General features: G+C 45.3%; 2 protein-coding genes across 15 annotated transcripts; both read left to right on the forward strand.

Moving 5' to 3' along the window:
• Positions 1–975: 975 nt before the first annotated feature.
• Positions 976–4,544, forward strand: LOC118377732 (involucrin-like). 14 transcript variants are annotated; one of them, XM_052527853.1, is made up of 8 exons: positions 983–1,158; positions 1,250–1,305; positions 1,386–1,807; positions 1,865–2,791; positions 2,960–3,001; positions 3,236–4,281; positions 4,362–4,398; positions 4,475–4,544. In XM_052527853.1, the coding sequence occupies exons 1-7, from the start codon at positions 1,130–1,132 to the stop codon at positions 4,369–4,371; spliced, it is 2,532 nt and encodes an 843-aa protein (XP_052383813.1). In that variant the 5' UTR covers positions 983–1,129; the 3' UTR covers positions 4,372–4,398; positions 4,475–4,544. The 14 variants fall into 14 exon arrangements, with proteins under 14 accessions (XP_052383800.1, XP_052383801.1, XP_052383802.1 ...); XM_052527843.1 differs by having other exon boundaries at positions 979–1,158; positions 2,960–4,281; XM_052527845.1 differs by having other exon boundaries at positions 979–1,158; positions 1,865–2,779; positions 2,960–4,281.
• A 4,935-nt stretch (positions 4,545–9,479) lies between these two features.
• On the forward strand, positions 9,480–13,173 carry LOC127932320 (putative uncharacterized protein DDB_G0268364). The gene is made up of 3 exons (XM_052527855.1): positions 9,480–9,639; positions 9,746–9,798; positions 9,931–13,173. Exon 3 carries the CDS (start codon positions 10,664–10,666, stop codon positions 13,073–13,075), a length of 2,412 nt encoding a protein of 803 aa, XP_052383815.1. The 5' UTR covers positions 9,480–9,639; positions 9,746–9,798; positions 9,931–10,663; the 3' UTR covers positions 13,076–13,173.
• The last annotated feature ends 2,337 nt before the right edge of the window (positions 13,174–15,510 follow it).

The raw sequence follows: 15,510 nt of genomic DNA on the forward strand, positions 1-15,510 counted from the left end.
TTTACATTATACAGGAAACCTTTTATAAACAATGGCAACACTGCCATGGTGATCTGAGCCTTGCTGTTGGAAAATGAAGTTAGTATCTGACTTTCGGTTGTTGCAGATGCACCTCTCCTGACTTCACTTCTTGACTTTGGTCTACAGTCAGTTGCTTCAGCCTTACCACTAAAACGAGCCCTACTGTATGTTTGCCTCTGAAAAATTAAAGACTCAGATCATCAAAAGCATAACGTGAGTGTTTAATTGGTGTCTGTCTGAAATCAGAATTTGTCTAAGATGTTGGCACTTTGTGCAAATGAAACTGTTATCCATCTAATGTTGCTATGCTGAATGAAACACACGGTTTTAAAGAAGGCATGTGTAAAATAATGGTGCCTAACTGCTCATTCAGCCTCTAATCTTCAAATGAACCAAGTGAATTTTGTACAAGCAATAATTTAAACCGATCAATGAAGTGCCAAGACAAAATGTGTTTCCTACTTTAGAGCAGGGGTGTCAAACTCATTCCATGGAGGGCCTAGTGTCTGTTGGGTTTTTGTTTTCTCCTTTCATTTAAGACCAAGACAACTACTTTAGGTGAGGGGAGTAATTAGTGGACTTAATTCAGCCAACAAGTACAAGGAAGGAGTGAAAATCCGCAAACACTCGGCCCTCCGTGTAATGAGTTTGACACGTGCTTTAGAGTAAGGGCTGTCAAACCTGTCAGGATCTCAATTAGAGAATCAACCAGACCTGAGTAAATTTCTGCATTCCAAATCAACCCCTAGCTCCTACACCTACCACTTAGTCACTTATGGGCATTTGAAATGATCAGATAGGGTAAAGCAATATGTTAATTGCTTCACCTTGCCTTCTGATAGGCTGGATGCAATTGTGGCCATATTGCTTATCCCTATTAAATCCTTGTGTTTAGATCAAGGTGTAGGATTTAGGGGTCAATTTGGAAATAGAAATTGAATGTAGTTCAGTGGCTGACAGCTGTCCTTAATTAGCCAACGACATTAGAAGGGTCTGGGATTCCTTTAAAAGGAGCAACCAAACATCTGGCAAATATAGTAAAAGGGATATTCTGGTAGGACGTATGCCTACCATTAGTTCTGAATACTGGTGAGGTTTTGAGGGCAAAATGGCTGTGATGATTGGAATCGCTTTCAGGTATGTTTTTAAGTATTGATTTAGTTTGTTTCCCTTGTCCTTCAGGTGTTACAGGTAGCTATGTTTATAACATACATTCTTTTTCCTGAAGAGTTTCTTGGCTTTGTTGCCTGCTAATTGGAGGGATAACGTGTTCTACATCAGAAGGTGAGTTCATTTCAAATAACAGCTACGCAGTTCCATAACCTTCAAAGGCTGGCATTTTACAGTTTATATTTTTTACCTAGGTGATTGGTCTCCTTCACTGGATTCTAATGCAGCATGGCTCTATGCAGGATCACTTCAGTCTCTAGGATATGGCAATTATAAGTCTCCAAAATCTCAACTGCAAGCGCAACAGAAACATCCGGCCGCCATCCTGCGGAAGGAACTGCCCCCCATGTCCCAGCAACCTCAGCAAGTGTGGTATCCAGATCAAATGCCCCTGCATCAGAAGCAACCGGCCGCAGAAGCTCAGCCGCAGACGCAACCGACAACTGTGCCCCAGCAAGTGTGGCATCCAGCTCAAATGCAGCAGAAGCAACAGACCGCTGTCCCCCAGCAAGTGTGGCATCCAGCTCAAATGCCCCTGCAGCAGAAGCAACCGACAACTGTGCCCCAGCAAGTGTGGCATCCAGCTCAAATGCAGCAGAAGCAACAGACCGCTGTCCCCCAGCAAGTGTGGAATCCTGTTCAAATGCTGACGCATAAGCAGCTGACCGCTGTGCCCCAGCAAGTGTGGCATCAAGCTCACATGCTGACGCATAAGCAACTGACCACCGTGCCCCAGCAAGTGTGGCATCAAGCTCACATGCTGACACATAAGCAACCGACAGCCGTGCCCCAGCAAGTGTGGCATCAAGCTCATATGCTGCAGGAGCCACCGACCGCCGTGCCCCAGCAAGTGTGGCATCAAGCTCAAATGCTGCCGCAACCACCGACCGCTGTGCCCCAGCAAGTGTGGCATCCAGCTCAAATGCTGCAGAAGCAACCGGCCGCCATGCCCCAGCAAGTGTGGCATCCAGCTCGCACACTGCAGAAGCAACCGACCGCCGTGCCCCAGCAGGTGTGGCATCCAGCTCAAATGCCCCTGCAGCAGAAGCAACCGACCGCCATGCCCCAGCAAGACTGGCATCCTGCTCAAATGCTGCAGAAGCAACCGACCACCATGCCCCAGCAAGTGTGGACTCCAGCTCACACACTGCAGAAGCAACCGACCGCCGTGCCCCAGCAGGTGTGGCATCCTGCTCAAATGCCCCTGCAGCAGAAGCAACCGACCGCTGTGCCCCAGCAAGTGTGGCATCCAGCTCAAATGCCCCTGCAGCACAAGCAACCGACCGCCGTAGCCCAGCAAGTGTGGCATCCTGCTCAAATGCCCCTGCAGCAGAAGCAACCGACCGCTGTGCCCCAGCAAGTGTGGCATCCAGCTCAAATGCCCCTGCAGCACAAGCAACCGACCGCCGTGCCCCAGCAAGTGTGGCATCCAGCTCAAATGCCCCTGCAGCACAAGCAACCGACCGCCGTGCCCCAGCAAGTGTGGCATCCAGCTCAAATGCCCCTGCAGCACAAGCAACCGACCGCCGTGCCCCAGCAAGTGTGGCATCCAGCTCAAATGCCCCTGCAGCACAAGCAACCGACCGCCGTGCCCCAGCAAGTGTGGCATCCAGCTCAAATGCTGCATAAGCAACTGACCGCAGTGCCCCAAGAAGTATGGCATCCAGCTCAAATGACCCTGCAGCACAAGCAACCGACCGCTTTGCCCCAGCAAGTGTGGCATCCAGCTCACACGCTGCAGAAGCAACCGACCGCCGTGCCCCAGCAGGTGTGGCATCCAGCTCAAATGCTGCAGAAGCAACCGACCGCCGTGCCCCAGCAAGTGTGGCATCCAGCTCAAATGCTGCAGAAGCAACCGACCGCAGTGCCCCAGGAAGTATGGCATCCTACTCAAATGCCCCTGCAGCAGAAGCAAATGACTGCCGTGCATCAGCAAGAGTGGCATCCTACTCAAATGCCCCTGCAGCAGAAGCAACCGACCTCCGTGCCCCAGCAAGTGTGGGATCCAGCTCAAATGCCGCTGCAGCACAAGCAACCGACCGCTGTGCCCCAGCAAGTGTGGCATCCAGCTCAAATGCTGCAGAAGCAACCGACCGCAGTGCCCCAGGAAGTATGGCATCCTACTCAAATGCCCCTGCAGCAGAAGCAAATGACTGCCGTGCCCCAGCAAGTGTGGCATCCAGCTCAAATGCTGCAGAAGCAACCGACCGCCGTGCCCAAGCAAATGTGGCATCCTACTCAAATGCCCCTGCAGCAGAAGCAAACTACTGCCGTGCATCAGCAAGTGTGGCATCCTGCTCAAATGTCGAAGAATCAAACAGCCACTGAACCTCAGCAGAAGCAACCATCCACCACGCCCCAGCAAGCGTGGCATCCAGCTCAAATGCCCCTGCAGCAGAAGCAACCGGCCACTGCTCCTCAACAGAAGGAGCTGACCGCCATGCCCCAGCAAATGTGGTATCGAGCTAAAATGCTCCAACAGGAAAATCATCTGGACGCCATTCTCCAGCAGCCTCCGCCCGTGTGGTATCCATCTAAATTTCCCCAGCAGCAGAAGGAACTGGCCGTCGAGCCCCAGCAGCAGAAGGAACTGGCCGTCGAGCCCCAGCAGCAGAAGGAACTGGCCGTCGAGCCCCAGCAGCAGAAGGAACTGGCCGTCGAGCCCCAGCAGCAGAAGGAACTGGCCGTCGAGCCCCAGCAGCAGAAGGAACTGGCCGTCGAGCCCCAGCAAGTGGGGTATCCAGCTCAAATGGCCCAGCAGCAACCCAACGCCATTCCTCAGCAATTTTGGCATGTATGCCAAATTTCCCAGCAGCAACTGGCCCCAAATTCTCAGCAGAAGCACTACGAAAGCACTGAAGATGGTGCCTCTGGTAGTTCTCAGGCCAGCATTGTTGAACAGTCGGGTGTCATCCCAAGCTCTTCCTACAGTTCCAAATCGCACTACAAGAATGGCAGAACTGGAGTCTCCCAAATCAGCTACACCCCTAGGGAGGCAATGCCTGTTAACAGTGGAAATGCTCCCAAGGACGGTTATGTTAGCATTGGTGCACCAAGCATATATGCAACACTAGTGAAGGATTCTGCAAGGTAATGGTTCACTTTAACCTGCTCTGAACTTTACTCTCTGAATTTGAAGTCCTTTGTACTAACCATATATCTATCAACAGCAAAATGTAATGGATTCATCCTCTAGAAGCTCTAATGGTGAGTATTGTTTTTGACATTGGTTACTTAACATTCTGTGTTGCTGACACTGTTTGCATTTCTTTCTGCTTTTTAGACCAGGAAGTTGCTGGTGTTCTTGCTACTCTAGTGTGATGGAATCAATAAACAATTTGAATTTAAAAAAAGCCTTGTCTCTATTGAAATGTTTCATGTCCATTGCTTGCTAATTGATAACAGGTGGTGCGCAGTCCGTAGTAAAAATGACTACTGTTCAGTTAATTCTTTGGTTTTCTTATCTTTTACCTTTGCTACTGATTCAAAATAAAAGCTTGGGTCTACAGAAGAGCATTTGTGAAGGGGTGAGTTGTCAGACATTCCTCATGTGTTCGTACTTTAGATGTAGGCATGTATTGTATACAGTGAGACTGTCAGATAAATCCCTGCTTAAGAGTTCTGGGGAAGTGTACTAAAAAATGTCTGAAGCATTGAAGGTCCCTAAGAACAGTGGCCTCCATCGTTTATAAATGGAAGAGCTTTGGAACCACCAAGACTCTTCCTAGAGCTGGCCGCCAAGACAAACTGAGCAATCTGGGGAGGAGGGCCTTGGTCAGGAAGGTGACTTCCATCTCTGCAGCACTCCACCAATAAGGGATTTATGGTAGTGTGGAGAGGTGGCAGCCTCTCCTCAGTAAAAAGTACATTACAAGGTTCTCTGGTCTGATTGAACCAAGAATTAACTCTTTGGATAGAATGGCAAGCGTCACGTCTGGAGCAAACCTGGCACCATTGAGTATCCCAGCCATAGCCCGGACTTAAACCCGATCAAACATCTCTGGAGAGATCTGAAAATGGCTGTCCAGCAAAGCTCCACATCCAACCTGACAGAGCTTGAGGGTCTGCAGAGGAATGGTAGATACATTCATTTCTAAATCATAACGCAACTGAAACCTAGAGTTCAGTTTATATAGCCATGTGGGAATGAAAACAGTTGTATTTGGTTGTGAAGATCTTAGATTAGATGTAAAAAAGAGAACGACAAGGAATACTAAAATGGCCAATGTATCGTCAAGGTGTGTAACCCGAGGGAGGTCGAAATTGTTTAAATGTGGCATATACATTTTTTTAGTATCTAGATATTGGTTTATGTTAATGTCTAATCAACTTTTATTCATTGTCAGAAATATATAAATATAGTTTTACCTGCACCTGTATGCAGATACCGTTGTGTACTCAATTGCCCCGCCCTGCTGATCAAGCTCTATCTGATCTACATTAGGCTTTCATTATTTTGCAGAATGCCTTTATTGGCCTTAAATTATTATTGAATTCATGGAAAACTAATGTTTTCTAGAGTACACAAAAATGATTCTAATGATTGAAGTGTACGTACCTGGTACGGTGTATCAGTATATACGATAAGTTGTCTTTTTGAAAAACATATTGATGAGTTAATTAAGATGCTGAAAATAAAAGGGGTTTCTTCTATAGAAATGGGTCTGGCCTCAAGCTTAAAATAGTACAAAGCAGATTAATTCAATCAATGTTCTTACTGGTCCTAGACTATTGCAAAATAATCTATATGAATGCAGCTGCCACTTCATTAAAGCCTTTAGATGCATTTGATCCTAGAGCACTTTGTTTTATTATGGGTACAGGTTCAGTACACATCCCTGCATTCTCTATCATAAAGTAGGCTGATCCTCTTTGAGGTCACGTAGGTCAATTCGTTGCTCTCTTTGCCTTTATAAAGCTCTTTTACATACTGTAAACTCCCTTTGTAGCTAACATCTACAATAACCATTAGATGTACGAGTCAGGGTTATCATACAGTCTCATGGATTGCTAACTCTGGAAATTACTTTGGTCTGTACAGAGTTCAGTAAATCAGCTCTTTGCCCCTTACTTGTGGAATAATCTCCAAGCTTCTCTAAACATGGATGCTTTGGTGTCTCTAGGTTAATTCAGACTGCTGAATGAGGCCTGTTACAACTTACTTACAAAACCTTTAAAGGCGTTTGTGAATCCATTCAGTCATGGATGTATGTAAACATGTAATATATATTGCTTGTTACAGAAGACTACTGTTATACATTGAATAGCCATTCATCACTGTTACACCTTCTTGATGTGATCGTTCAATATGTCTGGAAATGTTTATAATCCACATAGTGTGAATAGGTGTTTCCAAGATATTATTACCCCCCTAAACCTGAATCTGAAATGACCTTTATGATCTTTCTTATCACTATTACTTTGGGGTTCTAATCCCCCTCTTTCAAAATCCCCAAGGTGAACAAATCTTTAACATTCATGATCGTTCACTATATTTATCCATGAACCTCCCACAAGAACTACTGTCTATAGCTATTCTCAATGACCTTACTGTCACGCCCTGGTCAAAGTATTTTGTGTTTATCTTTATGTATTGGGTCAGGTCAGGGTGTGGCATGGGGTTTTTGTATTGTGGTGTGTTTTGTCTTGGGGTTTTTGTGTGTATATATTGGGATTGTAGCTAGTGGGGTGATCTAGCAAAGTCTATGGCTGTCTGGAGTGGTTCTCAATCAGAGGCAGGTGTTTATCGTTGTCTCTGATTGGGAACCATATTTAGGCAGCCATATTCTTTGAGTTTGTCGTGGGTGATTGTCCTTAGTGTCTTTGTTCCTGTTGCTGTGTTAGTGCACACAAGTATAGGCTGTTTCGGTTTTCGTTTTGTAGTGTTTGTGTTAATTCGTTTTTACGTTGTTTATTAAACATGGATCGCAATCTACACGCTGCAGTTTGGTCTGACTCTCCTTCACACCTAGAAAACCGTTACACTTACTGCCAATATGAAAGTTTTATACATAGCTAAATACATTGTTGGAGACAGTTTTCATGTCTTTTGTTATGCAAACATTTGTTTATTAGATTATATTTCTCATTAAGAATGTTGTTTTAATTATATATGGCTCACACTTTGCTTTGGTCATGTGTTCTCTTATGGGTCAATGATTTTAATTACAATATAGAAATTATGTTCTAGGCTCAATTACTTAAAAGTGCATGTGGTCCCACCCCTCCCATGTGTTCCCAGGTGCATATTTGGGAGCCCATATTCATTCAGGATGTAAGGCTTACTAGTTATGACAAATGTCAGGAAAACTTGGTTGTTGTAACAAAAAACAAAACTTTGACCACATCTTTTCACATACGTTTTATTTGGGTCTTTTTAATTTACTACGTTGATTGGCTCCAGCCCTTGGAGGCTCGGTGCATTTACAAAGAAAAATAACACAATTCAACAATTGATGGATGCTGACAAAAATAATGACATTGCCAGAAGTCATGTTAAGGTTTTCAACGTTCTATTGGTGGAGTTTATGGATTTGCATGTGGCTGTGCATTATATGGTGCCTGCATAGGAAAGAGGATCTGATCAAGCCTATTGGTTATTCTTGATCAATTCTTGATCCAAAAAGACACACAACTGTTATGGGGTTAATTCCACATCTGCTTGCATTGCTTGGTAGTGTATTGTCATGGTATGAGACAACATAAATAATACAATTTCAGTAAAGTAGAAAATAAATTATATTATCCTAAATTGAGAGATGAATAAAGAATGTGTTATCACATTAACATCATCAAAAATCTTTCAGAATGTACCTGTCTTCAGTATAGAATGACATGTATACAGATTATATTACAACTCTTTGTGTTTTGTCTTAATGACTGTTCTTTAGTAAATAGGAAACTCAACAGTGTGTTAGTCCGAGAAACATTAACTAGATAGTTGTTTTATGTTTGTGAAACCTTGAAATGAACACAATGAGAAGTGATTTTGTAACAACAGTTTTGAATGGGTAATTGTATCAAATATATATCATTGTATGTTTTAATTAGCGCTCATATAAACTTTTTTCATCACTGCCTTGTAAACCCATTTTTGTAAGTTGGAGCTACTGTACATGATTGTCTGGGGCTGCTGTACAGATTTGAGCACTTGCCAAGATGTTGACATTTCTGGGTATGTCTCACCTGTAACATAATAATAATAAAGATTATGATGATAATAATATTGTTATATTCTTTTTTATAAAATCACAAATCTGTCAATCAACCATATGTATTTCTTAAAAGCCCTTTTTTGCATCAGCAGTAGTCACAAAGCATTTTAGAGATACCCAGTCTAAAAATCTAAGACCCATCAATGCATATGTCAAAGCACAGTTTTACATTATAAAGGAAACCTTTTATAAACAATGGCAACACTGCCATGGTGATCTGAGCCTTGCTGTTGGAAAATGACTTCTCCTGACTTCACTTCTTGACTTTGGTCTACAGTCAGTTGCTTGAGCCTTACCACTCAAACGAGCCCTACTGTATGTTTGCCTCTGAAAAATTAAAGACTCAGATCATCAAAAGCATAACGTGAGTGTTTAATTGGTGTCTGTCTGAAATCAGAATTTGCCTAAGATGTTGGCACTTTGTGCAAATGAAACTGTAATCCATTTAATGTTGCTATGCTGAATGAAACACACGGTTTTAAAGAAGGCATGTGTAAAATAATGGTGCCTAACTGCTCATTCAGCCTCTAATCTTCAAATGAACCAAGTGAATTTTGTACAAGCTATAACTTAAACTGATCAATGTAGTGCCAAGACAAAAATGTGTTTCCTACTTTAGAGCAGGGGTGTCAAACTCAGTCCATGGAGGGCCTAGTGTCTGTAGGTTTTTGTTTTTTCCTACAAGGAAGGAGCAAAAACCCACAGACACTTGGCCCTCCGTGTAATGAGTTTGAGGTGTGCTTTAGAGTAAGGGCTGTCAAACCTGTCAGGAAATCAATTAGAGAATCAACCACACCTGAGTACATTTCTGAATTCCAAATCAATCCCTACCCCCTACACCTACCACTTAGTCACTTATTGGCATTTGAAACGATCCGTTAGGTTATAGCAATATGGTAATTGCTTCACCTTGACTTCTGATAGGCTGGATGCAATTGTGGCCATATTGCTTATACCTTTTCAATCATTTCTGATTCACAGACGTGTTTAGTCCAGGGTGTAGGATTTAGCGGTCAATTTGGAATTAGGAATCAAATGTAGTTCAGGGACTTCAGCTGTCCTTAATTAGCCAATGACATTAGAAGGGTCTGGGATTTGTTTAAAAGGAGCAACCAAAAAGCCTGCCAGATACAGCAAAAGGGATATTAAACTAGGGCTTATATCGGCCATTATTTCTGATTACTGGGGAGGTTTCAAGGCGCAAAATAGCCGTGATGATTGGAATCACTTTCAGGTAGGTTTTTAAAAGTATTGCTCTAGTTTGTTTCCCTTGTCCTTCAGGTGTTACAGGTAGCTATGTTTATAACATACGTTTTTATTTTATATATTTTATTTTTTAGAGTTTCTTGGTTTTGTTGCCTGGTAATTGGCGGGATAACCTTTCCTACATCAAGTGAGTTTCTACACATTAATTTCAAGTAACAGTTTCGCTTCCAATTACTTCCAAGGCTGGCATTTTACTTTGTTTCTAACCTAGGTGATGGCGATCATATACCAGGTTCTGATGCAGTATGTCTCTATGCAGGCTCACTTAGGTCTAAAGGATATGGAAAATACATCTCTCCAACAGCTCAATTGCAAGCGCAGCTGACCGAAGAGCAACAGAAACATCTGGCCTCAATCCTGCAAAAGCAACTGGCCCCCATGCCCCAGGCACCTCAGAAAATGTGGTATCCAGCTCAAATGCCCCAGCAGCAAAAGCAACCAGCTACTGGGCCTCAGCAGCAAAGGGGAATTACCACCATGCCCCAGAAGCAACCGGCTCCAATGGATATACCGCAGAAACAACCAACAGCTATGCCCCAGCAAACATGGTATCCGGCTCAAATGCAGCAGAAGCAACCGGCCACCATTCACCAGCAAGTGTGGCATTCAGCTCAAAAGCCGCAGAAGCAAAAGCAACCAGCTACTGAACCTCAGCAGCAGAAGGAACCGGCCGCCATAAGCCAGCAACCTCAGCAAGTGTTGCATCCAGCTCAAAAGCCCCAGCAGCAGAAGCAACCCGCCGCTGCACCTCGGCAGCAGATTGACCTGACCGCCATGCCCCAGCCTCAGCAAATGTGGCATCCAGCTCAATTTCCCCAGGAGCAACCCGTCCCTATGCGTCAACTGCAGAAGGATCTGACCGCCATTCCACCACAACTGTGGCATTCCGCTCAAATGCCCCAGCTGCATAAGCAACCGGCTGCCATGCTTCAGAAAGTGTGGCAACTGGCCCCATTCCCCAGCAGCCTCATGACGTGTGGTATCCAGCTAAAATGGTCCAGAAGCAACGAGCCGCTGCAACTCGGCGGCAGAAGGAACTGATCACCATGCCTCAGCAAGTGTGGTATCCAGCTCAAATGCCCCAGGAGCAGAAGCAACCGGCCACCATAACGCAGCAAGAGTTGCATCCAGTGCACGTTCCCCAGCAGCAACAGGAACCGGCCACCATACCCCAGCAAGTGAGATATCCAGGTCAAATGCCACAGAAGCATCTGGCCTCCATGCCTCTGCCGCAGAAGCAACCGACCGCCATGCCCCAGCAAGGGTGGCATCCAGCTCCAATGCTGCAGACTCAACTGGCCCCAATGCCTATCCTGCAGAAACAACCAACAGCTATACTCCAGCAAACATGGTATCCAGCTCAAATGTCCCAGCAGCAGAAACAACTGGCCACCATGCTGCAGAAGCAACCAGCCCCAATGCCTCAACCGCAGAAGGAACAGGCCACCCTGCCCCCGCAAGTGTGGCATCCAGCTCAAATGCCACAGCAGCAAAAGCAACCAGCTACTGAAACTCTGCAGCAAATTGAACCGACCGCCATGCCCCAGCCACCTCAGCAAATGTGGCATCCAAATCAATTTCCTCAGGAGCAGAAGCAACCAGCCCCTATGCATCTACCGCAGAAGGAACTGACTGCCATACCCCAACAACTGTGGCAAACGGCTCAAATGCCCCAGCAGCATAAGCAACCGGCTGCCATTCTTCAGCAAGTGTTGCATCTAGCACAGAAGCAACCGGCCCCTATGCCCCAGCAGCCTCACGACGTGTGGTATCCAGCTAAAATGGTCCAGAAGCAACAAGTCGCTGCACTGACCGCCATGCCGCAGACGCATCAGCAAGTGTGGCATCCAGCTCAATCTCCCCAGCAGCAGAAGCAACCGGCCTCCACCCCTCTACCGCAGGAGCAGCCGACCGCCGTATCCCAGCAAGTGTGGCATCCAGCTCAATTTCCCCAGGAGCAACCCGTCCCTATGCGTCAACTGCAGAAGGATCTGACCGCCATTCCACCACAACTGTGGCATTCCGCTCAAATGCCCCAGCTGCATAAGCAACCGGCTGCCATGCTTCAGAAAGTGTGGCAACTGGCCCCCGTTCCCCAGCAGCCTCATGACGTGTGGTATCCAGCTAAAATGGTCCAGAAGCAACGAGCCGCTGCAACTCGGCGGCAGAAGGAACTGATCACCATGCCTCAGCAAGTGTGGTATCCAGCTCAAATGCCCCAGGAGCAGAAGCAACCGGCCACCATAACGCAGCAAGAGTTGCATCCAGTGCACGTTCCCCAGCAGCAACAGGAACCGGCCACCATACCCCAGCAAGTGAGATATCCAGGTCAAATGCCACAGAAGCATCTGGCCTCCATGCCTCTGCCGCAGAAGCAACCGACCGCCATGCCCCAGCAAGGGTGGCATCCAGCTCCAATGCTGCAGACTCAACTGGCCCCAATGCCTATCCTGCAGAAACAACCAACAGCTATACTCCAGCAAACATGGTATCCAGCTCAAATGTCCCAGCAGCAGAAACAACTGGCCACCATGCTGCAGAAGCAACCAGCCCCAATGCCTCAACCGCAGAAGGAACAGGCCACCCTGCCCCCGCAAGTGTGGCATCCAGCTCAAATGCCACAGCAGCAAAAGCAACCAGCTACTGAAACTCTGCAGCAAATTGAACCGACCGCCATGCCCCAGCCACCTCAGCAAATGTGGCATCCAAATCAATTTCCTCAGGAGCAGAAGCAACCAGCCCCTATGCATCTACCGCAGAAGGAACTGACTGCCATACCCCAACAACTGTGGCAAACGGCTCAAATGCCCCAGCAGCATAAGCAACCGGCTGCCATTCTTCAGCAAGTGTTGCATCTAGCACAGAAGCAACCGGCCCCTATGCCCCAGCAGCCTCACGACGTGTGGTATCCAGCTAAAATGGTCCAGAAGCAACAAGTCGCTGCACTGACCGCCATGCCGCAGACGCATCAGCAAGTGTGGCATCCAGCTCAATCTCCCCAGCAGCAGAAGCAACCGGCCTCCACCCCTCTACCGCAGGAGCAGCCGACCGCCGTATCCCAGCAAGTGTGGTATCCAGCTCAAATGTCCCAGCAGCGGAAGCTACACACTGCCATGCCACAGCAGCAACTGACCGCCATGCCTCAGCAGAAGCACTACCAAAGCACTGAAGATGGTGCCTTTGGTAGCGCTCAGGCCAGCATCGTTGAACAGTCGGGTGTCATCCCAATCTATTCCTACAGTTCCAAATCGCACTACGAGAATGGCAGAACTGTCTTTTCCCAAATCAGCTACACTCCTAGGGAGGCAATGCCTGTTGACAGTGGAAATGCTCCCAAGGACGATTATGTTAGCTTTGGTGCACCAAGCATATATCCACCACTAGTGAAGGATTCTGCAAGATAATGGTTCACTTTAACCTGCTCTGAACTTTGCTCTCTGAATTTGAAGTCCTTTGTACTAACCATATATCTATCAACAGGAAAATGTAATGGATTCATCCTCTAGAACAGGGGTGTCAAACTCATTTCGCATCGTGGGCCACATACGGCCTAGGGAGATGTCAAGTGGGCCGGACCATTAAAATTATACCATACTCTGCTATAAATAACCAAAATATCATGTCTTTCCTTTGTTTTGGTGTAAAGAAGCACAAGAACATTAGGAAAATATTGAAATTTAATGAACTATCCTTTTACAAAACATTTCATGAAACACCTCATATTTCCTTAGACAAATGTGCAATTTACTTTTATCATTCACAAATATGCATTGCAACTGATCCCACTGATTGTACAAAGGCACAAAACTTTAATTGGTACTGAAAAATATAGTAATGCACTTTAAGATTAAATGAGACTTTTAAAGAAAGGAATTTTTAAACCACTTACACATACGCATATAAAATCTAAATGTAATCCCTGCGTACACCTTACAAACTAAGGAGAGTGATTTTAAATGTGTAATGAAGAAAGTGTTCGCCTGTCCTGTAAATCTGTAAACTTCATACATGAAACATACATACACATACAATACATACTGAAAATGTATGGAGTTGTATGAACAGTAGAATTCCATCACACAACTTTTTGTTTTGAAGCTGCTGACTAACATTAAAGTGCACATTTTTTAAATCACCACAGTAAGGATTCATCTTCACAGAGCTGTATTCTTTCAATGCAAACAGTATCTAAGGCAGCATTTTAAAGGTGTTAGTCTAGTCTGGACTTGTATTTGTACCTGAAACTTGGCATCTTTTGGCCTGTACAAGTGCATCAACACCAGGTGTCATGTCCTGACTAGCTGTCACTTTCAGAATGTCATTTAAGTGCTTGTTTGTGAGCCTTGAACGCATTTTTGTTTTATTGATATTCATCACTGAGAAAATTTGTTCACAAAGGTAGGTTGTCCCAAACATGCACAAAATTTTAGCAGCCAGGGCTGTTAATTTGGGGTACCCTGGTAGTAGATACTGATAAAATCTGTCCAGACCTAGAGGCAAATTTGCCCTTCAAATCTGCCGAGTATTCCTCGTCAGGCTAATATTGGCAAAAGCTTGTCGCTTCTCGGGACATACAAGTTCAGCCGCCTTCATCATGCATCGTTTAACAAAGTCACTGTCGGAATACGGCTTCGATGCTAATGCTATTTCGCTAGCAATTAGGTAGCTGGCTTTTACCGCTGCTTCACTGACTTCTCGGCTCTGGATGAAAGTTGACTGCTGTTTCCTCAGACCCGCCAGCAATTCGTTAATCTTATCTCTTCTCAGTTGTCCTTGCAAGCCGTCATATTTTTCGCTGTGATGAGTCTCGTAGTGGCGTCGAATATTTTATTCCTTCAATACCGAAACTTGTTGCAAACACACCAAGCACAAAGGTTTTCCGTGCATCTCTGTAAATAAATAGGACGTGGTCCATTTTTCTTTGAAAATTCTACACTCCTTATCTACTTTTCTCCGTTTGGATAACGACATTTTGGCTAATGATATTAACAACGTCGTAACAAGCAGCAGATGGCGCATTGATACCGTCTGCTGTTTTCAGTCTGTCTCAGTGATGCGGCTTGTCTTCTACTCTGATGGAAAGAGTGCGCCCCTTAGCGGATAATCCATGAATTGCAGCGAATTAAAAATATTAATTCCATGTCTTTTATGCATTTTTTCCACTTTCAAATTATCCTGCGGGCCTGATCGAACCTCCTTGGGGGCCGGTTCCGGCCCGCGGGCCGTATGTTTGACACCCCTGCTCTAGAAGCTCTAATGGTGAGAATTGTTTAACATTGGTAACATAACATTCTGTGCTGCTGACACTGCATTTCTTTCTGCTTTTGTTTCGACCAGGACGTTTCTGGTGCTCTTGCTACTCCAGAGTTATGGAATCAATAAACAATTTTACTTTCAAAAATGCCTCGTGTCTTTGAAATAATGATTCTCGTGTGTCCATTGCTTGCGAATTGAGAACAGGTGGTGTGCAGTCCGTAAAAAAGACTACTGTTCAGTTAATTCTTTGGTGTTCTCATCTTTTACCTTTGCTACTGGTTGTTCAAAATAAAAGCTTGGGTCTACATAAGAGTATTTGTGAAGGGGTGAGTTGTCAGACATTCCTCATGTTCATACTTTAGATGTAGGCATGCATTGTATACAGTGACACTGTCTTCAACCTCTGTAAGTTGTTGGTGAGTAAATTAACATATAGGGAATTGTTTTTAGATGGTCAGACCATGGCTCATTTAACTATTAGAGTTGAGTGACCTTTTGGTTTCAAACTTGTATTTGGCCTTCTATAGCCCACACCACAAATGGCAAAGAGTTAAATCAGTTTAGAAGTGTCTGTTCTATATCT

The sequence above is a fragment of the Oncorhynchus keta genome, chromosome 10, assembly GCF_023373465.1.
Source record: "Oncorhynchus keta strain PuntledgeMale-10-30-2019 chromosome 10, Oket_V2, whole genome shotgun sequence".
Classification (NCBI taxonomy): Eukaryota; Metazoa; Chordata; class Actinopteri; order Salmoniformes; family Salmonidae; genus Oncorhynchus; species Oncorhynchus keta.